Source organism: Chanos chanos, chromosome 8, assembly GCF_902362185.1.
Source record: "Chanos chanos chromosome 8, fChaCha1.1, whole genome shotgun sequence".
Classification (NCBI taxonomy): Eukaryota; Metazoa; Chordata; class Actinopteri; order Gonorynchiformes; family Chanidae; genus Chanos; species Chanos chanos.
In genome coordinates, this window is record NC_044502.1 from 38,167,016 (window position 1) to 38,194,244 (window position 27,229).

Here is a 27,229-nt window from a genome sequence, read left to right on the forward strand (position 1 = left end):
TACTCTGAAGAAAAAACATACCATTGAGCCAACACTACAAATCATTTAGTCACATAGTTTTTGTGTTTGTGTGTGTGTGTGTGTGTGTGTGTGTGTACAGGTGGCTCCAAGATAAATACTTTGCATGCGGTCTGTAGAAGTTCTGGATTTGCAAAACTGTGACAAAAAATGCAAGCAAAGCAACTAGCTCTGCTTAACTATCAGTGAATCTGGCATTCATTAAAGTGTTGGATACAGTATGTCTATCTATTATTGCTAGCATATTTAAACAGTACAGAACAGTAACAAACTTCGAACTGAATCAGCAGACCCTTTTCTCTTCTCACTCAGAACCTTTCACATAACACTATAACTTAATACTAAAAAAATTACAAATGGATATATGATCTCGATCCCCTACTTGACTAAAAACATAAACATGTAGATCGATGGAGACAAGAGGAGTGGGTGGTGCATCTCTGTCAGAATGGTATTAACCTTTTTTAACGCAGTAAACTGAATTATACAATAGGTTCCAGACCTTTTCAGTCTCTCAGTTAACTTTTGGCAAATAATGCTTCTAAAAAAAAAAAACTTCTTCATAAATTGTGAGAGTGACTAGCGAGGAGGCATTCAGTTTTTGTCCTTGATTACCACAGTCTAACACTGCTGGAGCAGGTCTATTTCTAGAGCTTATTTTTAGATGAAGTGAAAGAAAAATCTAATTCAAGTTATTCAAGTGGAAACTACAAGGAAGAATGCAAAAAAAAAAAGGGTTCTCTCTTAATTAACCCTCTGAGCCATTGAATTCTCTAGGTTGCATGAGCTAAATCTATATTAAAGAACAGTGAGTTACTGCCTTAAGAACAATGTTGCGAGAACAAATTATGCAATCTTTGTATCTTAACTTTTTTGGCCCATCCAAAGTGCATCATGAGTACAGTTTGAACACAGAGACAGACAAAGAAACAAAGTACATTTCTTTCATTCTACATCTGTCAAAGCTGTCATGTGCCTTCCTTTACTTGTTCCCTGTTAAGATCATTCATTTAACGCAGGGGAAAAGAAGATCATTCCCAACCCATTCAAGAATATTGACATATATTCTGTTTGGTTTCAAAATACATGATAAGCACAAAGTACTATACAGTGCAACATCTACACAAATACTTTATTAAATTCACAATAGTGGGCAAACAACACAGGCATTACACAAACACAGACACACACAGACGAACACAAACACACGGACACACCCACACCCACACATCTACATACTGATGCATACGTATCGACAGATAGACACTCACACACACAAACACACTGATAAATTACCCCCTCAAGGGCAGGGTTGTGACAGATACGGAGATTTCCCATAATTCCCATATCCCATATTTCATTTTAAGGGTGTAATGGGAGGGAAGATGTTTCAGATGAGTGTGAACATGATCTTGAGCCCTCAGCTCACCTTGTACAAGAAGTCAAAGCAGTGTTCACAAGTGTGTGTGTGTGTATGTGTGTGTGTGTGTGTTTGTGTGCGTGGTGTTGTGTGTGTGTGTGCGTGCGTGCGTGATATTGTGAATGTGTGTGCATGTGTGCATGTGTGTTCATTTGTGTGTGTGTGTGTGTGTGCGTGTGTGTGTGTGTGTATGTGTGTGTATTTGCGACAATGTGGAAAGCGACTGCACAACATGATGCAGATGGTATGCTAGTTGTGCACATTTTCAAATCATATGTCGGGACATACCGCACGGTGAATGGAAGGATGAATGGAGGTCAGGTCAATCTTGGCACACATTATCAATGAATTAAAAATGTGTATCGTACATAAGATTGTACATAAGATGTTTGTATTTTCAAACGTAAAAAATTGGACCAAACATGAAAGAGAATAAATAAAGCGATGAAGATGGAACAATCTGGTGTTCATATATTCAACACTAACACTAGAATCATACTGATCACTGGAATGACTTAATTTTGAATTAGATCAGAATTAGAATTTGTTGCTGGAGTCAGGGAACAAGGTAATTGTAAAGCCTATTGTAAAATAATAATAATAATAATAATAATAATAATTTATTCTTTTGAAAAATGTTCTGGGAACCCTCTGTATCTGACCTCCGGTCTGTTAATGCTGATGTCACTGTCAGAGTGTATGTGTAGAGAGAAACAAAGCATAAATGTATGAATACATAATGCTTACGTGTCCAGTACAGTCAGTTATAGAGTTAATGTTAAGTAAATGTTTCAGCTCCAGCATTTAATATTCAACTATACGAATCAGGACCTTCGACTTTACTTATTGCTTTCATGTTGTAAAACGTAACTGCGCTGTAATAGTTCATTTTTGCATTTCATTTCATATCAAATAAAACAAAATAAACTGTAAAAATAATGGTGTTAAAAAACTAAAACAAAATGGTGAAAAAATAAATAAATAAATAATTTGAGTTGAAATATAATCCTGGTGTGGAGGTAGATATCTGTAAAGGTGAATGTTGTAACAGTGAATGGTTATAGCATCAGAACAGTATGATAGGTGTGCATGGAGGTTGACTGCTAGGAGGTCAGACCTTTGCCAAAGACTGTGCGGACAGTCGCACACAGTCCATGTGTAAGCATGGGTGGGAGCATGTGCGGCATGATTGACGCATGTGTGTTACACTTAGTTACGGACACTGATTGGTTGATTACCTGTGTACTCGGGGTGGCACGGGCGCGAGACGGGGCTGCACTAGGATGGATTGCCTCCTTCCCTAAGAGAAATCACCGTATCTCATCAACACAAGGGAGGAAAGAGAAAGAGAGGTAGAGGGAGGAGTGATTGGAATGTGTGTGTGCGTGCATGCGTGTGTGTGTGTGTGTGTGTGTGTGTGTGTGTGTGTTTGTGTGTGCTGAAAAGGATATCCCAGGTAGCAGGGTGGGGTTGTGGAGGGTTGGAATTAGGAAGGTTAAGAGTCGAGAGGAGTTCTCACACACACACACACACACACACACACACACACACACACACACACGCATGCACGCACACGCACACACACACACACACACACAAGAGCATATACGTCTTCACAGTAAACCTACACACAACCACAAACACAAAAGCCACAGTATATATACAAACACACAGCAGTCACATAGAGGAAATGCAATGATGTTAACTCATAGCATTACAATAAATGGTAGCCCCCCCCCCCCACCTGCCCCGCCCAAACTTGGTCTAGGTCATGCTATTGCCACAGCACACCAGTGAGCATGCTGCACGAGGCCAGCCGCAGTAAAGCGAAGCATGATGAGAAGCAACACACAGATTTGTCCAGTGCTCTGGTATTTATTAACAAATACAGAACACTCTCTGAACTGCAGTGCCAGCACAATGCCTGAACTATCCCCAGAGCCACAAGTTACAGATTAGTGACAGAGGCATGCGAGGGCACACACAGCAGTGCACAGAAAACACGTCCTGCAGAAATGAAAAGCTGGCAGGATAAAAAGCTGATACAGCTGACTAAAAAAAAAAAAAAAAAGCACAGCAAAATTATCTGAATAAACAAATAAAGCACAGATAAATAAAAAACAAACAAACAAACAAACAAACAAACAAACAAAGTACATATGATTCAAAAAGACATACATGACAAATTAAAAATAAAAAAGTAAGTGAGCAATGTTCATATCAGACACGTAAACGTCGAACAAGAGAAGCAGCTGCAGAGTTTCAAGACACGACAAAGAGTCCACAACAAACATGAGATGAATATATTCTATAACAGTGAAATTCAAATGTAGAAATGTACATTCCAAAATGGACTCCTAAAAACACTTAACTTAAAATGGGCCAGTTACCAAATGCGGATTAGCTATTAAGCCTGTATATTTAGAACACTCACATGACCCATTCAGTGCCATTAGCGTATAGTCCCTCTAACCGAATCTGGCTTTCAATAGACAACAAGCATTTGCCAAATGACTATCCAGAACCTGCGTGCAGAATGGATGAATGATACATGGACAATTGCTGTGTATTCTGCTCTTTGGTAGCTTTTAGGATCTGACTCTTCTGTACACTGCAATGAATGTATTTAATTCAAAACAGTGACTACGACACAGATTGCAAAATTGCAACAACCAAATTATGTAGATAAAAAAGAAACTATACAAAAATAGAATTTTTATTGAGCAATATACATTGCTTTAAATACTTATTATTTATTGCACTTTAATGGCATAACAAGTCATATATGTTCAGTAGCTACAGACAGGGATCTGGACTCCAAAAAAACAAAGTACTTAAAAAAGCAAGAACATTTTTTTTTTTCTTTTCTTTTTTTTTTTTATGAAAAATGGTACAAATGGCATGTTGAACCAAGTTCTTCTCACCAAAATGAAGAATCCACCTCAGTTGTTTTTTTATAGTGTGGGGCCTGATCTAGCCACTCAGAGTAGCAACTGGCAGGCACCTAAAGAACTGCCGCTGAGCATTTGCCAAATCCAAATGACTGTAACTTGAGAGAAAGCCCTGGACCTGGTAATTCTCTCATATGAGCTCTACTCAATGCTCTTGTGGATGAATTTCCTCCTTTTCAAACTGTCTCTTGACCTGTGAACCTAATTCGCTCTCTCTCTTGAGAAAAGAATGTTCTGCTGAATAGTACAATAGCAAAAGTGTCACACTATCTCATGACCTGCTCCAGAAGGCCTACATGAAGTCCTGCTCATTCAAAAACCTAAATAAGCACTGGCTCTCAGACTGGCCTCACTGATTTCGACCTCAGCGTGGAAACTCAAAGGAGCCATGAGCATTTTAAGAGTAATAGATTTTTGCTGGATGAACGCACTTTTTATCCGAGTTTGTCAGAAAATGGATTAGGCCTGTTTCCCTCTTTCCTGACGTACTAGACTGCAGTCTAGATAAAGCTGTTTCGTTTGATGAAGGCAGTAGAGTGGAACTCTGGTATTATGTGTGTAGATGTATGTGGAAACTGTTAGGGTCAGATTGCTAAAAGTAATTGGTACAGTGTGACTGGTGTATGCTGGAACAGACGGACACTGATTCAACACATGCTTACGCTAAGTGGCTAAAGGCATTAGGCAGGGTTTTTGAAAATCAAAGACGTGAAGATGAAGCGAGAAGATGATCAAACTCTAAAAAAAAAAAAAAAAGCATGTCGTTCAAGATCAAACTGACTTCCAGTGATCAAAACTAACTCGCAATGTTTGACAAATGTAAGTGTGAGATGTATCAATATGACAGTGTGATTAATCCATTTCTTACCCCAGAAATGTGTCAAGAGACAAACATTTTCTATAAACACACTGAGTGAAAAACCGGTGATCTGTTATGGCTGTCATACAGACAAATGAACAAAAAGACAGACAAAAACAATAAAAAAAAAAAAGGGTCAGTCTAACACAAACGAACGGACATGGACACAAACAGTGGACGAAACTGAACACAGAGGCAGCGTGTAAAAAGAGAACCAAGAAAGTAGCACAGGCAATCCATCCAAACACACTGAGGAAATCACACGTCACAGACCTGATCAGCAAACATCCTGGTCTTGTACTCAGCTCCTCCTCTCAGCTCGTCCTCCACTGCCATGAGCCTTGATGAGGGAGAGAGAGAGAGAGAGAGAGAGAAAGAGAGAGAGAGAGAGAGAGAGAGAGAGAGGGAAAGGGAGAGGGAGAAGGAGAAGGAGAAGGAGAGGGAGAGGGAGAGGGAGAGGGAGAGAGAGAGAGAGAGAGAGAGAGAGAGAGAGAGAGAGAGAGAGATTATTAGCTGCAGCGGATCCTTGAGCAGAGTGATTATGTTGATTACACAGGTACGACTCAAACAGTCACTGCAAGAAAAACAGTGGTGTTGCATTGACAATGGTCTTATATTGGTTTATTTGTTCCTCACTTTTTCATGTGATTGTCAGGAGGTCCACTGAAACATGGTGTGTTATAACGGTTTACACCGTGTTTTGGCCTAGCAAGTAGTCTTTTTTCGTAATGATGAAAGATTCTGTGTTATCAAATATATGGGTTATTGTCACACACGTTCCCCACTGATCATGGCTGAACGGTGATTTCTTTTCTCGTCTTTTCTTTCCTGTTAGCACATAAAACGTTCCAGATAGGTCACATGAATTATATATCTCTGTCCTCCCAAGGGAATAAGTGAACAGATGAAACATGGGTGCATCATGGGAGAAATGGTATGACATCATGTTAACCATTGAAGAAGACCATTACCACACTCGCATGTGTGAGTAAGTCCACTGGTGTTGTTTTCAGTATTATATCCATTTTCAATTGCTTTCTCTCTCATGGTGCTTGTACTTTCCATATGATGAAATCATACAACTGATCAAGTCTCAGCAGTTTATTTAACAAACACAGCATGCAAGTTAAGACACTAGTAACAGGAGCATGTCTTTCATTCCAGTGGACCACGAAATGCAGTGAAGATGTATGCAATTTGCAAGGTACGAAAAGAGGAACTAAAAACACATTTGAAAATAATTTGAATCATTTTCATACATTTACCATACCTGATACAACTTATGCTCCAACCACTGATCACATCCATCAGTCATTGTTTAATTTTCTTTTTTTTTATTCTTGTAGATTTCCATTATTGAGCAATGTCATATTTGCAATGCAATGACTGGTAAAATTACATTACTTCATGGTAATGAAGATACACTGTACATATGTATTGATAAAAGTAAAAGAAACACATTAACGGCACGGAAAAAATAACAAAAGGTGCAGTTTTAATGGTCCAAATAAACATTGTTATAAGCGTTTGGTTTCAGCTGGTAAAAGGACAGAACAGAGCAGGGGGTTAGAAATGCACATTTTAATCTAAATATAATCATTTATGTATCTGGAAGCCTATAAAACGTCTTATTAGCCAACTGTTGCTAACATTTTACATTCCAGTCATTCTTCTCATGAGTGTTTAATGTGTACATTAGTGCTTGATGGCGTTTAACCATACACAGAACTCTACAGTCCTATAGAATATTAATCTTAAACATTAATAAATAATGATATCCACAGGTGAGGTTTTGAAAGAAAGGGATTGGATGTTTTATTCCATAAATAATTTACAGTGATGTAAGCCTTTACAAAACAGAGAGGGAAAAACTATAAACTGAAAATAAAAGTACAGAGAGAGGCCGTTTGAGTTTTCACAACCTCAGAAAGAGTGAAAATTACCATGAGAGAGCATGAAATACTTCAATAAAAAGGAAATTTAGACAATGGGTCAAATAAATGCGCAGACAGAGGAGAATACCAAAAAAATGTCTAATGTTTACTTGTAGAGTAGCAATTTTTAGCGTTAGTGTCTTACATGCAGTCACAACAGTGAGAATTTATTGACAAAAAGTCAGGGACAGGTCATGATATTGATATTCAGTCGAGATGATAGAAAAAGCAAGAGACAAAAGGATTTCGGTAGAGCAGAGTTAAGCAAATCTGGCCCTGGACGGCTGAAGTCCTGCTGGTTTTCGTATCAACCAACCACTGGGATTGCTGATCAGCTAAAGTGTGCACTCAACTGTTTCCCTGATAAAAATCAGCCTTTAATTACGAGATGAGGGCAAAAAAAAAAAACAGCAGGACTTTAGCGGCCCTCTAACACAGAATTTGGGAAACTCTGCTGTGGACGATCAAACTTCACAGATATAGGTCAGAAGGGTTTGATGGAAATTGTATCCGCATGGCGACAGTAAACGTTCTCTGTGCTCTTTTCATTGCCATATTACACTAGGGATATTTATTGCACACTGTTTAGTTTCAACACCACACAGCCACACTGCCAATGTTTATACATATATATATATATATATATATATATATTTTATGTGCTATCAGCTGAGATAAAAGAGGTAAAGAGTATGTGGAGATGCATTATCTACAGTCTGTTTCTTTTTCTGAAAACAGGAATTACAGTTTCCTTATGCACCCGTGTTAATACTGTATAACCTTAGTATAAACAGTGTTATAATACTAAAAATGGCTAAATTCAGTTCAATACCCCCCCCCCCCACCCACCCAAAAAAAAGTACATTTATGAGTGCTACTGGCCATTCTGTCTCCATAGAGCTTTAAACCAATTCAAGCTATTCATATATCAACACAAAAATATAAAATAGATATCTGGCAATCCATCTTAACGCTATTGTAAATTCAATAAATATGTTTCTTGTTCTACAATTTATATCTCTATACTTATGTCATAAAGAGCACCACACACAATAATTTATTGATAGATACATTATTGTATCTCATGGCACATAAGCTGAATTCTATGGTATCAAGGCATACGACGACGGTAAAAAGTAAAAAGAAATTCAACTGAAGATCTGAAAATCTTAAGATGTCTAAAACACCTTTTCTGTAGAAATTCTACATGTACAATATGTCACGTGAATTTGTGTTGTATGCACTATGTGCATTTGTACTTATGAATATGTTTAAAAGCGTATGCATGTGCAAGTTCTTCAAGTATCTATGGACAATGACATGCATGAGTGTTTATATATGTGAGAGTGTAAGGAAGCATGTACAATTTATGCAGTAGATGACTCTGCCATCAAGTTAATATTTTCATCTTCTTCAATATATCCATATCTGATTGCATATTTTGTGCCTTGTGCTTTTCGTATTGCACATGATTAATGAATTTATGAAGACAGTAATTTAAAGAACAATCTTGTTCAATGCTACTTTCTTGAGCACAAAGCACCAATCAATGCCAAGAGTTGAGCACAAATGATCATTTGTGTAATCAACATAGATTGTAACTATGGCTAGGTTTGCAGTTCTCTCATAATGGTACAGACATGAGAGAACATTTGCACCATTGTACCATTTGTATCTTTCATGATCCAGAATGATGTGTCTGGCAACCTAAGTCAATTAGCGCTGCACTGACAGCTTTTTAGCATCACACTTCCTAACATGTGAGCATATGGAGAAAAACACTATCAAACATCCTCAGAATTCCATTTTCCCCTCACGTCACAATAAGCGTAAAATTTTTTTTATGTGTGTACATTTTAGCTTATTACTCAACTAGAATTTTGGAAGACAAAATGAGAACCCCACAAATCTGGGAAAGCACAGGCATCCCTTTTGACACAGTAATACTGGCTGCCAAAATAGCCAGGACTAACTACCTTTTAAACAGCAGATTCTGTTTCTCAGTCATTTTAATGACACTACCTCTTTTTTTTTATAATCACCTAGTCAAACTACATCTCAAAAATAAGCTCTTAATATTCTGCTACAATGTATGACTGATTTAGTTTAAGACATTTAGTCTATTTGGAAGATTTACTCTTTGATGGAAAAGACTAGAGCAGGGCTGTCCAAAGTTATTCCTGCAGGGTCAATGTGTATGCATGCACTTCGGATAACCTTTGAAATGGTTTCTAATTAAGGCCTGAAAAAAAGAAAACAGTTGAAAGCACACACTCAAACCAATAAATGAGGCAGATTTACTTCTGAGCTGTGAAAAAAGCCTGCACATTCATGGACCTTCCAGGAACAACCATAGCCAGAACGCAGTGTCCCAATGGCACTTCAGGAGCACAATATAAATTAACTTTTGCTCATACTATGTATCGATATTATAATTTTTTTTTTTTCAAAAAAAAAAAAAAGAAGCTGTCAGGACTGTGTAATGCTATAAATGTACATTATTAATTGAACAAGCTCTTTGATCAAAGTACAAATTCTTTTCACCTATGATGTACTGGTCCCTTAACTATCTGCGAAGGTGGCAGTAGGGAAAAATTATCTTTTTTCAAGAGACTAACACATATTTATTTTTTTAAGATGTCTTTGGCACCCTGAGGTCAAAGTACTTGTAATCTAACGTGAAGTGAGATGGTTAGTGTGAGTTATGTGAAGATGTAGAAGGTGAAACATAATTTCAAGCAAGCATTCAGGTAACAATCCAAGTTTTGTTTGTTATTTGTACATTTAAAAAAAAGTACTTCCATGGAAGGCAACTGCACCAAAATGCAACAGCTGTATCATCTGGGGCATCGTGTTCAAAGTTGTGATTAGAGCAAAGATAAAAGAGATTCATGATAGGGAGGATCCCATTTGGACAACCAGGCTTCTGTTTCTCTTCACTCCATTTCTTCATTCCTGGAAGTGGATTGAAAATGGCAGTATTCTCTATGACACCCATCTGTGCTTCAACTTTCTTTAGATTGCAGGTATTTGAAGCTCATCTGGTTCTTGGTTTAAATTTGAAATGCTTAATATAATTATTAAAAAAGTGAGTCATGGACATCAGAATAAATATGCAGTGTTGAACAAATTTGATTCAACTGCATAAACTGATGTGATTAACAGCTAACACCAATAGCAGACCTAAATCTGCCAAATGTCATGAAACAATGCTACAATATATTAATCAAACTAGTTCACTGTTTAAAGAAATGCTTTCTTTGTTAAGTGTGCCTAGAAACCTGAATGCTGAAAGGAAAAGATTTTTCTATAGTCTCTCACAGCTATGAGCTGCGAAATCAAAATCTGATACATATACAATACAAAACCAAATACAAAACCATTATAATTTAACTAGAACACCATTACACTGGCCCTTGTTCTAAGAATATGCACCTCAAACTGTGATTTGTACTGCACATAGGAAAATACTGATTCAGTGGTGTCTGTAGAGATCCATCTTTGTATAATTTCTCTTTGTGAGTGTAACTCAACAATTTAAGAGCACTATGGGAAAGGTATGTGTCATTGTGTAAGTAGAGCTGAATATCTTAAACCCCTTGATAAGGGAATCGTATACGGATACCTCAGCACTCTTTTAGAGCCCTAGAACACCTCAAGCCCACTATTTACCTGTCAATTATTCCTTTAATTTGGGAGTCTTTCTCCACCTGTTGTTGCCTCAGCCTCCTCTCACTGTCCTCCAGTCTGCTCTGGTACTGCAATAGGATTTTGTTGGTCTGCTGCTCCTGTGTCAGCAATCTTCTCTCATATTCCTCCAGCTTGCGGTGGGACATCATCAGACGTTCCTTCAGTGAATTAATCTCCTCCTCGTACTCCCGCACCTACATCCACAATGAGAGAATGACAGAGAACACGTCAGTTATCAGAACTGTTTCAGAACTTTCCTTCTTTGCAATCTCAGTTTTGTGGTGTTCAGCTTAAACCATTTTTTCCATCAAAGTTTCTCTCTTCATACACTATTCTTCAGCAGTACTGCAGTTGACAATGAAGCACAATATGTGGCTTGTTCCGACAGGATAAGTCTGGGGCTGTGACCGAAAAAAATCCCACGCGGAGCAAAACAAAATTCTGAGTTTGAAGGTCTTCTAGTCTTTACTGAGGATTGAGGTCAAGTTAGAGAATACTCACGAGCCAAAGCTGCATGGTGTTTCCTCTGAGCTAATTATTTTCCCTCATAAAGTTTGTTTGCTTCAAATGACTCATTACTGTTCAAGTTCATTTTTCCAAAGCTCATATTTAAATAATTCATTAATGAGCTTCACCGTACCATCTGCTGCAGAATGACAGACATGACTTGCATTTTTTTGACACCTGCTCCATATATATTCAAGATCTGCGGCTGAAGGAGATGGAGAATGACTCAAGAGCATTTGGCAACTTCTGTCACCTCACAGAATGTTGTGTGAGTTCATCTAAATATCAAGCCACAGACATAAAGCTGTGGGGTGGGAAGAATGAATCCGGTGGGAAAGCTTATCAAGGAAAATTCTTTGCATGGTCCTCTGTTCATCTATGCTCCGGTCCTTTTTTATAAGACTTGACATTAGTTCTAACAGAACAGTAGGTATGCAGTTTTTTTTTCAGCTTTTCTCCAAAGACACTGAAGCTGAATTTGGGGTTGATGACTGTCATTTAAGATAATGAAAAAAAAAATGTATCTCTATAGAGAATATGTTGTTAAGTGCACAATACATGTTTTAAATGTCAGATTTCCACTTCTGCTTTGGATGTAATTTATGTTGTCATGACTCTGATCAAATAATTAGAAAAGTAGCAAAGTTAAATCACACATCTGTCATGAAGAAATCATAATTAATGATGCTTGAGGTGCTTCACAAACTATTACATCTGATAGACTAGTCAGGCAAAACATGTTTCTTTTCTAGCTGCCTTGAGTTAGCAACATTCATTAGCCACAGCAAACTAAGCTTGCCACAACTAATTTATAGGAATGATGGTAGTTGTCCCATTACTCTATAATATATGCTGCAACTCGTCAAAACAAAATGCCCTTGATGAAAACTAATTACACTTATTTTCAGTTTGCGCCTCATGAGAAGTTTAACAGCCCTAAACTGATTTGTGAAATAATCAAACACTGGTCTAAGCATCTAGACCAGATGCTTAAGTATAGATATGGTTGATGGATAGATGAAGTATAGACAAGGAGGAATTCAGACGGTGTCAAACTAAGTGTGTTGATAGGAAGGAGAGACACACCCTATCCAAGCGAGATTCATCCATGCTTTTGGAATACTCTTTCAGCTTGAAGTCCTCTCTGTCTATCCGTGAGCTCTCGATGTCAGCAGAGAGGTGGGGCATGTTGGACACCCACGCGACCGTTCGCTCTGAAGCAGGGGTGGGAGGGTTCAGCGTAGAGGGAGACTGAGAAGACCCCTAATGAGAAGAGAAAAATTGAATAGTCAAACACATTTATGCATATACAAGATCCGGTCTTTCATTATGCCAGGAAATTATCTAAAAATGAAACAGATGAAAAACTTCCTGGTGACTATTAGAGATAAATAGCAACCCGATCAAAAACACATTTTGGTGAATAGCAGCTCAATCAAGAACACCTTTTGGCATCTCTGATTTAATTAGTCATGTAAAAGGGATATCTTTGCAAGTAAGTGATAAGTGCAAGAAAACAAGCTAGATTTCAGACAGTAAAGTGACAACAAAATCCTGAGATGTAGAAATATGTTTTCTTTACTGTTATTCAGAAGAAAAGCACAATAATAAAATTCATCCAACAATGCTTAAGAGGAAACAAAACAAAATGGTTGATAAAAACTGAAAAAATGGTGCTTTTCCTAAGCACAGGATTATTCATACTTCATACATGATTTACACTGTGTGGATGATGTTGTAACATGTGGATAACATCTGAGCACCTGTTTGCTGATGGAAGGTTTCAGTAAGTGCTGTTGCTGGGGTTGCTGCTGTTGTTTTTTCGACTGTGATTGCTGTGTAGATTGTGGAGTGCCCCCCTGGGACCCCTGGGATCCTTGACTCTCCCTGGTTGAGCTCTGCTGGTGTGGCAAACCAGGGGGAGTGCTGTCCTTGACAGACAGCTGTTGCCGAGGTCCCTGCTGCCTGCCCCCAAAGCCGGACTCGGGTGACTGGAGCAAGTTCCCACTGGACGGTCTTGCCTTAGATGGGGGGGTGGCAGCAGAGCTGACGGACAGCTGATGGGAGGTTTGTGATTTCATCCGTTGGGTGGGTGGAGGTGCCATGGAGGTCTGACGAACAGGTTGGACTGTGGATGGGGGCGTGGCTAGGGAGGAATGCGATGTGCCAGTCTGTGATGCCATACCCATCATCTGTTGTTGCTGGAGGCTCTCCTAAAGAGGAATAATGAACATGGAATTAAACACGCACATTTATACAGTCAAACCATTCAAGATGTTTTTGAATGGTAATCCCACTCTTATATAAAATGTTCATAAAATAAAACACCTACACTGTAACAATACTGCTACTTGAGTCGCTGTCGGAGCTGAAAAGAATCTACCCATTATTTCTGTAAATCACGTATTAAGCAGCTGAGTTTCAATGGTTTACTCTGTCAAAATGACTAGCACTGATTAATCCATGTGAAATCACCGCGAAGAAATTAAAGTCTTTAAACATAGCGCACTCTGGGGTACCTGCATGTGCATTGAAAGTTGACGTCGACCATAGTCGCCCTGATTGTGCCGGCTGTAGTCATCGCTGTAACTGTGAGAGTGGATTATACTGGGCTGGCCCAGATGGGCTCCCGGCCTGAGGCTGGAAAGGTCCTCACTGCGCGAGAAGCCTCCATGGGCGAACTGAGGGATATAGGTAGGGTGAGATGAGTCTGGCTCAGGAGCGAGCAAGAGGGGTGGAGGAGGCTGAGCCCGGCTGTGCTGGTGGTGGAGCTGTGGCCCGTCGGCGGCAAGGTGGAACAGAGGATTCTGGAAGGAGAGAGGATAGCGAAGGGCAGCCGCCTGCTGCTGTTGTTGCTGGGACAGCGAGTCGGTGGTGGTCCCCATCTGGCTCAGCTGGCTCAGTCTCAGCCCACCGGACATGCTGGAACCCCCCGATCCGGCCGACAGGCGCCCTCCTGCGTGCAGCTGTCCACCAAGGCCTGCTCCTAAGCCCCCGAGCCCGCCGAAGCTGCCGAGGCCAGCAATCGAGGCCTGGGAAGAGTTGAGCATGTCCCCCACAGACTGCAGGTTAGAGACGCTGTTCATTCTTGAGTCCTGGAGGTCCATCATAGAAATACATTTATTAATAACCTGGAGAAACCTGGAGGGGAGAAGGCTACAGTTATGTAGACTTTGTTGATGAAAAACCGATGTAGGTAGCGAGCTAGCTAATCAGTGAAACTGTGATAGGATTTTTGTGTGCCAGGATCCATCACCCCAAGTGTTGATGTTATCACAGAGTTATCACAGACAACCACTTATAGGTATGCACAGCACCCGCATCATCCTGTTGCCTTCTTTTGGGTGGTAAATGGCAAGGAGATCTGGTAAAACCATGCTGTTAGCAGCCCAGTAGCCGTTCCTCTTCCCACTGGATCAACAAGACCCCAATGTCCCTCAGCAAAAATGAGGAAACATGCGATGAGGAGTGAGCTGTCATTCAAATTAAAATTTGAACCAAACAGCACCTACCATAGTCATTAAATATACTCATGAAAAGGGGCGTAACCCCCCACCCTCTTTGTCAAGTCAAATCTCCATGGGAGACTCACCTTTGCATCTGGTTCGGTTATATCAGAACTGCTAGTACAGTATGCAGGGCTGGAACGGGCCAAAGGTGGACGGGTGACATAGAAGACGTCTTTGGAGGAGGCTCGGTGAGGATGATCCCGATCTGTGAATCCTCCCATTCCAGATCGCGATGGTGGAACCCCTCCGCTAGACATTGCAGAGGTTGGAGAAGGCAATCGAGTGATATCTATGGAGCTTAGGAAGGTCAACAAAAATACAATTTGAGCGATTAATTAAGGCCATAGTTGTCAGGCATCAACGCTGACTCTCATATTCAGGTCAAATTAAGGTAGCTATTAAAGCTGTTTCATGGTTTTGGGTGTAAATACAAAACCATTCACTCAGTGTACTTGTTATAATAAAGAGACACTACCTGTTGAGGTCCCTCATCATGAGGTTCTGGAATTCGGATGAGACACCCCTGTTGAAGCTGGGCCGGGACAGCAGTCTTTCTGTGTGTCTCTCGGGTGGTCTGTCTGTTTGGTGACTGGGTTGCCTCTGGAGATGGGGGTTCCGTAGAGCCATACTGATATCATTAAGAAGGCGGGGTAATGGACCAAGTTTAATGATGGCATCCTAGGGGAGAAACAGGAATCCACAATAGATTAGAAACACAACCACCGAACTATCAATGCAGTTTGTACGTTGTTATAAAATTGCTCTGCACTTTTGTGATTTTATATGCTTTACATACATTTTAGTGATGCAAGTAACTACCTTACTAAGCTGCGCCATGACTTCCCACAAAAGACTATGTAAGATGGACAGCTCCCTTCCAAGGTCAATGTAGCCCTCAAAGGCACCTGCATTGGTTACACTGTCCAGGTTGGAGATCTCATACAGGAACTGCTGCATGGAACCCCATTCCATTTCCAGAAACTCATTCATAAAGCTCATATATTCCTCCTTACTGCCAAATCTGAGAAGAAAAGAAAGGAGAAGACTTCGAATGCTCAGCAAGGATAATGGAAAGCACTCACCATCATCTTCCTTCTCATTAGTAATAATATTTTTGTTATTTTCATGATCACCACGTCCTGTCACATTCCAAACAGTGCTATCAATTTAAAAAAAAAGTCCTGTGGAGAGCAAAATTCCTTCACACTACATGAATTACAAAGAAGCTACCAGAACATTGTCATATTTTATTGTAATGTTTAACATGTCTAAACAAGTTAACTGACTTGGTGAAGTTGGCGAGGTTTTGAACCACTTTTGCGATGAGGGTGAGTGTGCGAGATGTCTGCTCATCTGGGTATTCCTGCGTGAGGTTGAACAGGGAGGGCGACATGACAGCTGGACACAGGAAGCGCAGGAAGAGCGAGCCACTGATGAGACGATCTGCAATGTCCTCTCTCCCCCTCTCTGCACAACGAACGCGCCAGGAGGCAAAAACCTCCTTCAGCTCTCGAGGAAACACACTAGTGAGGACAAAAAGAAAAAAAAAAAACTGACGATGTATGATGTTCCCCCACAACTGCATTCTCTCTTTGAAGAATTAGCACCACCCAGGCAGATATGACCCAGCAGCATACATAAAAGTTCAAATTCTGTGATCATTTTCTGCTCAGAACTATAGAGGATATGTAAATGTACACACCATTGCCTCTATTAACCCAGAGCTTGTACTTTATTGAAATAAAGACATCTGATTCACACTAACCAGTGAGAATTGACGATTTTGCAGAGGGCAAGCTCACAGCACATGCGAAGGTTAGCTTGATGGTCTGGCAGGACAGAAGGTGGAGTTCTCATGGGATCCACCTCACAGTTCTCCTCTGATTCATACAGGGCTCTGATGAAGTCACCTAAACACAAATGGCCATCAGATCTTCAAAATACTAAGGAGATGCATGTAACCAATGAAAACCACCATACACAAATGAATCCATCCATGGATCCACACACACACACACTAACACACTAACACACGCACACACACACACACACACACACACACACACACACACACAAAGAATAAATATGAATGTGCTGACAAAACAGTCACCTAGAGCATCTTTGAGGTACTTATGTCCAATCAGTTTGAGGTACTCTTCTATGGCTTTGGTGGCCAAAGTGTTCTCTCTAAAGATGAGGTGTTCCCGATCAATGAACCTGTCCACTTCACACATGGCCATATCCGAAAGAAAGTCCTTAACAAAGGGAACAGAGAAACATACACATCTAATTAATTCTTCAGCATTTACAATCTCACACAAAGAGCATGATGTCCTATAAGACAACACCTGGCTTCATCCAAGCTCATTCTAACATAAATAATATATTTTTAAAAAGTATGTGAGCATGTATTATTTGACTGATAGCAGTGCAAATCATGACTGTTTTTTATTGTTATAATGTACCTTTGCCTTCCCTGTGCTCTGAAGTATATGCACCAGTGCACAGGCCACCTCTTCCTTGCTTTTGACACTCAGTAGTGGCTCCAAGACAGCACAGAGTGTGCGGTAGTTGTTAGTTACATACTCAGCAAATTCCTTGTATAGTTCCATTGGCAAGATACTCATTGTCTGGAATCGGGACTTGAGTCTTAAGGAGGCATTGATGATCTTGCCTCCTCCAACACCCCCTCCCTTGGTTAGGACACTGGGTTGAATGACTGGGTACCATTGCTCTACAAACTGTCTTCCAGTGATGCTTGAGATAGGGATACTGACCAATCCTAGATAAGTGCTCTTTTCCTGTTGGCATGAGAGACAAAGACAAAAGAATGACAGAATGTTCATCATTTCTCCACAGAGGCTCTAATTTTTCCAAAACAACAAGAGCGACACTCCAATATCTTTCTCCCCACAAAACATTATGCTAAAGTCCCCTGAAATATTAGCGGAGAGCCGATTAGCGGTCTCAGAACGGCGGATCCCTTACCTTGCGTCTTTTCTTGTCCGTTTCCTTATACAGATGAAGGCGGAGGTTCCGAACAGCCGGCAGGTTGTTGAACTCGAAATGCTCGCCCCAAAAGACGGTGTCCGTCCGGGGCTTGCTGGTGGTGCGAGCATACAGCATGTCATCCAGGCACAGCTCGCAGTAGTAGCGCTTTTTTGGTGGAAGCTCCCTTGCCTCAATGATCCAAAGCTTCAATACATTGTCCACTCGCCGGCTGTTGTCCTGATTGGTGACAAGCAGAAAGGGATAATGACATTGAAAACAGAGAGAATAAAGTGGCACAGTGAGACAGCCACTGAGAGTAATGAACCAAAAAGAATCCATTAATATAAGACGTGAGTTTGCATTCAGTAAGAAACTAATATGCTCAGAAAGAGAAGAGAATGGTTTTGGTGCATTGGAAATGCATCAGAGGGGAAAAGCACTGTAAGCATATGATTACAAAAACTATATTTGAAATCTGCTGGGAGGCTAGAGTGCTCTGCTGATTGTGGAGCCCGATGTTTTAGTGAAGGGTGAGTCATTTATACAGATCTAGACACCACTGGATCACTCTTCTTGGCTCATATGGGTGAATATAGATTGCTAAATATACCGTCAATTTTAAGAGAAGTGTCTTGAGTGCTCGGTCGCTGTGTAATTAAAGAAATCAAGCTGTTCTGTCTAGAACATCCGTTCAGTCATTGCTCTGAACTGCTTCGAAAGTAAAAAAAAAAGAAAGAAAGAAAAAAACAGAATAAACAAACATGTCGGAGCAGAAACCAAATGTATGAATGCCCTCAGTGTGTCCTGTTCACCTATGCATCTGCTCTGAGAAGCATGACTGTGCTGATGGTTTTGGAGGCCTGTGTCTTTATCATGAATCACCCTAACCTCCTGCAGTTAGAGCATCTGGATGAGTCAGTCCGCACTGGTGATTTCAATCAGGTACAGCTTTAATGACTGCACTCCCAAGTTTGTACTTAAGAGTTCAAGCTTCCTGTTTAATAACAAATGGAAAGGAGAGTGAGGTGGTGTTTGAGGTGGGTGTGGGGGTGGACTCTGATGATTTTCACCTTTGAGCACAAAATAGGATTGTATGAACGGGCTGATGGTGGACAAGAAATCTGAGATGTTAGGTTTAAATTTTTATGATATCAATCCTACCGTTGTAAATGTCAGAACGGGAATTTCATATGCGCTCGGGCAAGAGCACTCAAGCTAGTAAATACTAGTTTTGACTACTGCAATGACTGGAGGGTTTTAGTTTTGTCTTGAAATCAGGCACCTTTTTGACCTTGACTTAGTCACACTGAAGTCCTACAACATCTGTTAGAACAGTGCAAATCTTCCCAGTCTTCATTATCTTTGCAACAAAAGTTAAATGAAATGTAACCTGTAATCATGGCACTCCATGCTGATGCCACAACCAAACATAACTTTACCATCACCCCTCTTGCTTAACTCATACATGTAAATGTAAATGATCAGCAATATCTGCAAATTTTGCCATTTTCCAAACCATGAAGAGTTTATTCGTAGCCATGCTATCAGAAGAATGCACACACCTTTGTGAGTATGCTGCAGTAATTCAACGGATAATAGTTGGTCCACTCTGCCCCAAATCAGTGTTCTCAAGTTGGCTTTTAAAATGCCTACACCATATTTATTGCTCACAATCTAAATTATACACTGCGTTATATACAAGGAGGAACAAACAGTAAACTAAGCTAAATCCAAAAAAAACAAAAAACGTAACAAGCTACAGTTACTCTAATATGCACTACACATTTTTGCCAGTCATTACTGTGGCAGTTGTGCAAACCACAACATTTTCTGAGGACAGCCAGTACCAAATTAAAGGCAGATTGTGCCAGTCTCAGTCTAGAACGGTCTCAAGAGACTTGGTCTCAGGTTGTTGTTTTTTTTGTTTTTGTTTTTGTTTTGTTTTTTGCAACTGACTTGATTATCACAGCTTTGACTGCAACTCCACAATCAAGTTTGATTTGACAAAAAAAAAAAAAAAAAAAGCCAAATACACACCATCAGGTTGTAAGTGGAGATAGATTTTGAGATAGAGTTAAATAGACATCAAACGAGAGAGGGATGAAGAGATTCCTTCTTCCAACCTTCCAAAACCTTTGTGCTTTTTGCTCACCTTATTGGGTTTGACAGCCCTCTGTAGGTTCTCTATCCACTTGTCTCTCTCTGCAGCCGAGCGACAAGCAAAGCACTTTGTCCCTGAGGCGGTCGTCACCTGAGTTTAGAGGTAATGACATCAGCAACCGTTAGCCACACAGAGAGATGACAAGTTGTATAAGGATATCCTTTATCCTGAAATAACTATGCACTTCTCTGTTGGATATGTGAGCCCGATTAGAAGTATTCTGACAACCTTGTGTGAGAGAACAGCACGGATTTCTTTTTTTTTTTTTTTTAATGCTTTGATGAACGGATAGAACTTTACAAACCCTTAATGGTTCTTTGCCATGTAATCTGAAGTCTTATCCTACCTCAAAACAGTACTCCTGCCCCAAGATACTGGAGTGAACTGGTTTGATAATGGCATCCTCATCCAGGGTGAGGTCCAAGGCCTCTGCTGCGGTACTAGGAGACAGCAATGATTCATGGGAGTGGGACTCTTTGAAGCTCTGCATCAGACGAGTCCTATTTGAAATCAAATGTAATGTAGATGAAAATGAATCCCAAATTTAAAATAAAAACAACAACAACATCAACAACAACAAGAAACATGAGTGCAATGTAATTAAGATTATAACCTACTCAAAGTAAGGGTTGTGTACAGCATTAGAGAGATGTCATAAAAAATGGAGAGCACAAGGGGGCAATCCTTTCTCTGTGCAACTTGAGACATCAGCATCTATGTCTGTGTTTTTCATGTTCTGTGGCAAGGTGCTGTCATCCACAATTATCCATGATAGTTAGCACTAGAGAACATTAGCACTAGAGAACTTTTAGATATACCTTTAGCCCAACATCCCACCTAAAAAACATTTGTTCGGGACTCCCACACATGCAGAGGTGTCGCAGTATACTAAGCATTAGCATTAAAGTACATGTTATTTTCACTTATGGTATGGAACAGATTGTATCTCAGACTCGGTACACGGCACAGAGGGCTATATCTATACAACGCTACATCTATTACAGACCATAATACATCTCCCAGCATGCACACATAAAATCCACACCCACACAGTCATCCGCCCCCCTGCCCCTGCCCCCTCCACACACACACACACACACACACACACACACACACACACACACACACACACACACACACACAATGACTCTCTCTGGTATTAAATATAACCACTGAACCTCGACTAAATCGGAAAATCAGAAATACTAAAGAATAGAGAGAAGAACGAAGAAGGAGTCGCTACTGAAAGACAGAAGAATAAGAAATCTTTAGATCCCTACTTATTAAAGTTCCTGAGGTATCCAAGTGTCTTGCGATCTCCAAATGTCTGCTTTTGTATACATTCACCCATAATATCTACTTCTGAGCATTAAATACATGCAGTTTGGGGAGAGAAAGCGGGAGAGAGACACAGAGAGAGAGAGAGAGAGAGAGGGTTAAAAATAGACCCAAAGGAATGAGTCAGAATGAGAGAAATGAAAGGAGATGCGTGGGGGAAGGAGAGAGAGAAAGAGAGAGGAGGGGTGGGGGGGAGAGAGTGAGCGAGAACAAGACTGGGACGGATAGAAGACAGAGAGATACCTCTCAGAGGAAATCAAGGAGTTATGTAAACTGTGGGATCGGAAGAAGAAAAAGACAAGAAGATAGAGCACAGGAGAGGGCAAGATAGAAAGAGAGTTAAATGAAGCAAACGCAGAAGGCTTGACAGTGGTAGACACTAAAGAGCTACATGCCCAACTGCACAGCACCATGGAATAGCACCAGCATCACAAGACTTTACATCTATGATTCCAACCTTCAGGCATCTAAGCATGGTCTATGCAGCAAGCCCTGGTAACAGCAAAACATCAGCTCACAAAAAGTCTAAGCCTGAAATTATACCTTCATACATACATCTATGGTCATATTGTAGATCTTAGGTCCCTTGGTGCAGGGTAATAGCTGCTTGTATTTATTTAAGTCTCACATGATATGCATGCTCATAGCTACATGTCAAATAAGGACTGCTTAAATGGTTAGCATAAGTACTTATTGGGCTGCTTCTAAAGAAAGGATTACAACTGGTGCTGGACTAAAATGAATTTTTAATGGAAAATAGAAAAATGGCTTTTTGAATGGAGAGCCTCTCCATTCATAATACTTTTGCAGGCCGTAACCTCATTTATGCCATATCTGTGAGAGCTGCCCATTAAAATTTTAAGAACGTGCTAGACCAGTAACGTAATCAAAACAAATTCCTCGTCTAATCGTGGGCGCCGTTATTAGTTCTATACGAACTTTGCGCGTACTGCAGCTTTTCGGGAATCAGTTCATTTTAAGAGATCGGCGGCTCTCATTTTTGTTCTTCTAAATCTGTTATCTGGTCAGAACAAGCTCAGCATGCATGGAAGTATGGAAATGTTCCACTGCTGTTCTGCATGCAATAATCACACAGTATTTTAAGAGCACTGGAGTCTGTAAATCAGATAATCGGGGCTTAAGAAGAAACAATATGATGAATGCTTCTCTGAAGAGCTGTGCCCCTACTGAAAACATAGAAACTGACACTGACAGATAATAAACTGATAATCACTCAATGCAATACCGGTCTACCTCACACAGAGTCAAGTATATCCAACGCATACATTATATGATCATTTTGGGGATCAGCTAAAACTTTTTGTTCATGAGCTGACGTGCTGTGTTTTGTGAAAGACTTATACGAGACTACTCAAAAGCCAAAGTCTAATACTGACATTCCATATTCTTTGTTTTTTGTGAACAAAGGAAAAACGATAGTGCTGCATTGAAATCTCTATTAGAAGACTACAGTCCAGACAAAAAAAAACTATCTGTCCTCAACCTGCCCTTACATGACTCCTGAGTCCTGAGCATGAACCAGCACCGCTACGTCTGACCAGTAAAAGAGAAGACGCGTGAGATGAGAAAACATAACCACAATCATTCAAGACCAAGATCGTTTTTTTTTTCCCATTGGGATATAGAATAAAAGAATCAATATAGCCACAACCACCTGGAATACAGTCCTCCCTCAACGCACAGAGCTGGTCCCTCATAGTTCTATGCTATACCATCCCTAATGAAACTTTAGAGAGTGGATTTTCTGGATTAAATGATTTTAGAGTTTCAGTAACCCTGCAATCCATACAGTTCTGAAACTACCAAAACTGCACAGTACGTATCACGAGCCTTCAAAATCTGACAAAAAAAAAACAAAACTTTGCGGATCAATTTAGGAACCTCAGGCACATAAGCACTGGCAAACAAACCATCAACAGTGTAACATATAAACAGTCATCAAACAGCCGTCAATAGTGTAACATATACCTTCAAGCATGAACAATGCTACAGAGGAGAATTAGAAGGCCGGTGCAGAATACTAATGCAGGTGATCTGTAAGGAAGCCACGCAATAAGACTACACAGGTTAGGGCCTGAGCAGTCGGGTAGTCAGAGAGGGTCGGACAGTACCTGTCCTGATCAGCGCTGCGGAAGCGTGGCAGGATCATTTGTCGGAAGCTGCTGGAACGGTCCAGCTTGGGCTGACTCTTCGCACGCCTGATGGAACCCTTCAGTCTTCTGCTGAGGAAACTCTGGGTCACAAAGACAGAGAGAGAGAGATTTGGAGTGAAAAACGAGAAAAAAAAAAAGTCATTCGAAGTAAGTGCAGTCAGTCTTAGAGTATTTTGAAACGCAACATTCTGAGGTTTAGAATGAAATCAGTTTAGAAAGCAAATTGAGGGAGTGGGGGAGGGGGGTCATAGAGAAAATGACAAAATAATATACAAAGCATAAATGACATTTCAGTATAAAAAAAAAAGTTATATTGAGGCACAACGGGATACTTTGTAAAAAAAAAAAAAAAAAAAAAGACACAAAAGCAATTTCTAAAAGACCAAAAAAGTCCCCTCAGATAGTCACAGATGATGTAACACACTGATAGAGTTGCACTGTCCTTAAATAACCAATAGTGGGAAGTGTTGTTCAGCAAATGTTCCCATTCAGTGGTGTGACAGATTAGAGTTGTCCTCAAGATGGGGTAAGAGATGCATGTCAGTTAAAATCTCACACCACTGTTGAAAAAGAGTGCTCTCTCAACCACACTTTACTCGAATGAGGTGAGTTTCAGTTCAAATGAGGTAGAATATAAATATGTTAGATTTTTCATTTAGAATGACAAACTGTCACCAATAAGTATGTTTTAAAATAAGTTAGTGTTGTTGGTTATTTGCATAATTTAACATTGATGAGTACAGTGTAACTAAAATTACATCGTGTATTTTACTTTCTGAAACACATAAAAAAATGATCTTGCATGTGCCTTTCATTGATATCCTAAAGCTATCAATAATATAGCCATGAAAGAGAGACAGACAAAACCCCCAAAACAACTCCATTTAAAGACCTCAGACAAGCAATATTTGTGGTGACACTGATTCTGGTGCACAACATTATGCAAATAAAATGAGGTAATTATTTAACATATGCATAAAAAACAGATTCATACCAAAGCATACAACAGTGCACTATAGGCTACCCACTGGCTGACTGTATGTCTAAATCCAAGTGACTGTTAAACTCCTTTTTTAATTATACATTTAAGGATCTGAGACCTCTCATGATTTGTAATTCATAAAAACCTATGCATGGATTGTACATTAACATACATTAAAACCACATCTGGGACAAATATGTAATTGCTGTATTTGAAAGGTAGGTCTTGTCCCAGTCCCAGGGCCCCTCAGGGGCCCCAATCCCTTGGCACCTCACTCTCTTAAGTGACTAATCTTATTTGCCAGGATTGGAGAAAACCATTATAAAAACTCTACACGGCATTTAAGTGATGCTTCTATGAAACTGTTTCAACATATTTGGTCCCCAAAGAATTTTAGCAAGTTTGGTGGAAAAGGACATGTGGGAATGGAGTCATGTAAGAGTACTGAAACAAGGCCCAATCATTCCCATACTTCAAAAACATTTTGACCTTAGTTTGCCTCAGTCATTTTTATATATTCTCATTTCATGCTTTATAAACCAGGTGGGTGAACTCCGGTGCCGTAAATGCAGCAGGCGTGACGACAAACACATGGACCACCGCGGAATTATTCCGGTTCCAACTTTTGTTTGATTTATTCTCAGGAAATGACTAAGTCTTGGCTTCTCTGCAGATGGACATGCTAACCCACGGAGTGACTAATATTGTTTGTCTGACACTTCTGAGTCTCAAGCAGGCTTGTATCGCACCAGTATTCTACAGAACGAGTCTACAAAATTTCACTTCACTTCACTTCACTTCACAGCGGTGAGGTGTTCCTCTAAGTTCTTGGCATAACGTACCTCAACGGGGGGCAGAGGTGCTATAAATGGTCCCGCCCTTGGATTAGAGCCGGCAACCCTCCAGTCACCAGCCCAGTGAGAGAAAAGGGGAGAAGAAGGAGGGAGCGAGGGAGGAAGAGTTAGAGAGAGGGAAGGTGACAGAGGGAGCGATTGAGGGAGCAGTGGGGTGCTCAGTCCTTCTTTCTGTTGCTGCGGTGCGAGAGAGAGGGGGGAGAGGCAGGGAGAGACCGACAGGGGCAAAGAGAGGGGGAGAGGTGGGGTGCCGGCAGATTTTCGGCAGGGGTACCCTGGGGCGCGTGGAGGTGCGGTGGGAGGGAGGGAAAGAGATAGCGAGGGGGGAAGGGAGCGAGGTCGGGAGGGTGGGGTACTCACGGATTGTCGGAAGGGTTGAGGAGGGGCGGTGGGAGGGATGTCCATGCTTGGCTGCTTGCCGGTGGCTATGCTCTTCCTCCGGGCACGAGCGTGGTCTGGAATCAAGAGAGAGATTCTCCTGTATTAGCGTTACTGAGGGCAGACCCAAACAATATCACATTACGTGGCTATTTCAAATTACCGGTATAACATTCAAATAACAAAGCATGCCAACAAACAGACTGCGTGATATTAAATTATATTTTTATGCGTAGATCTCTATCTATAGATTAAAACCTTTCGTTATACCTGTCAGTCTTCCACATTAAGATAAACAGAGCATACGCGCATCAGCTGTACAGACACAAACAATTTTTTCTCAGTGCATCAGACGTTCCTCAAAACAGTCAAGATCTGTTCTTATTTTGAAAATAAGCAAACTAAACCCAGAGACCCAGAGGTACATTCCCTAATATCTCAGTCATGAGGGTCAACTAATCCACTACCTTTTAATTTGTGTGTGTGTGTGTGTGTGTGTGTGTGTGTGTGTCTGTGTGTGTGTGTGTGTGTGTGTGTGAGAGAGAGAGAGAGAGAGAGAGAGAGAGAGAGAGAGAGAGAGAATTAGAACAACTCATACATACTGTGCTTCAGAACTTTAAAATTTCGATAATTGGGTCTTCCTAGCGACATAACAGGAAATAGCCTGTCATTTAGACACAGCCAAAAAGCTCTCTTGTTCTGTGTGTGTGTAGGTGTACCCACATGTGTGTATGAGTGTGTGTTGGTGGCAGGGTCAGAGGACTGTACATTGTCTGCTTTTGAAGTTCAACTCAAAAAAGGCAGTCTAACAGCAGTCAGGAGAAGCTAGTGCTGACAAACAAAGCACTTACTGACTGACGTCCTTGAGTATATTTCCAATTCAGAGGCACAGTCAGTGGGTGACTGTGCTAGGCTATCCATTTTAGACATGGATGGGGAGGAGAGACTTGAGAGTTGCCCAGGACTTTGCAGGAAATTAATTAGAACAGAACGAAGAGAAACAAATGAATGGGCAGAATAATGAGGGTACAGAAGAAGAAGAAGAAGAAGAAGAAGAAGAAGAAGAAGAAGAAGAAGGAGAGAGAGGAGTTTGACTGTGTGGTCTCGCAAGCAGTGGCAGTGAAGAAGCCCACCGGCCCTGTGGCATCACTCTCTGCGTCTCCCTCTCTCACTCTCTCTCTTCCTGTACTCTATGTATCCATCTCTCTTCTTCCACTGTGATCACTCCCACATACTGTAAACCACACTTCGGCTCTTGATCCCTGTCTCTCATTCTTTTGCTCTCTCTCTCTCTCTCTCTCTCTGTGTGTATGTGTGTCTCTCTCTCTCTCTCTGTGTGTGTGTGTGTGTCTCTCTCTCTCTCTCTCTCTCTCTCTGTGTGTGTCTCTCTCTCAGCCTCTCATGCAGTTTGCTCATTTTCTCCCACGCACCTATTTTACATAATTCAAATAGTGTATTTATCC

General features: G+C 40.6%; 1 protein-coding gene across 1 annotated transcript in view; it reads right to left on the reverse strand.

The window, feature by feature from the left end:
* syngap1b (synaptic Ras GTPase activating protein 1b) overlaps nt 1–27,229 on the reverse strand; it is a 54,143-nt gene that overhangs the window by 6,351 nt on the left and 20,563 nt on the right. The window contains exons 3-20 of the mRNA XM_030781795.1: nt 25,749–25,843; nt 23,511–23,632; nt 20,387–20,540; nt 20,032–20,130; nt 17,877–18,116; nt 17,354–17,689; nt 16,999–17,143; nt 16,654–16,798; nt 16,175–16,411; nt 15,708–15,909; nt 15,364–15,566; nt 14,972–15,185; nt 13,899–14,474; nt 13,143–13,592; nt 12,466–12,642; nt 10,855–11,066; nt 5,522–5,588; nt 2,677–2,738 (exon numbers count right to left, since the gene is read on the reverse strand). Coding sequence (XP_030637655.1) covers nt 2,677–2,738; nt 5,522–5,588; nt 10,855–11,066; nt 12,466–12,642; nt 13,143–13,592; nt 13,899–14,474; nt 14,972–15,185; nt 15,364–15,566; nt 15,708–15,909; nt 16,175–16,411; nt 16,654–16,798; nt 16,999–17,143; nt 17,354–17,689; nt 17,877–18,116; nt 20,032–20,130; nt 20,387–20,540; nt 23,511–23,632; nt 25,749–25,843 — 3,736 coding nt within the window. The remainder of the gene's footprint in view (nt 1–2,676; nt 2,739–5,521; nt 5,589–10,854; nt 11,067–12,465; nt 12,643–13,142; nt 13,593–13,898; nt 14,475–14,971; nt 15,186–15,363; nt 15,567–15,707; nt 15,910–16,174; nt 16,412–16,653; nt 16,799–16,998; nt 17,144–17,353; nt 17,690–17,876; nt 18,117–20,031; nt 20,131–20,386; nt 20,541–23,510; nt 23,633–25,748; nt 25,844–27,229) is intronic.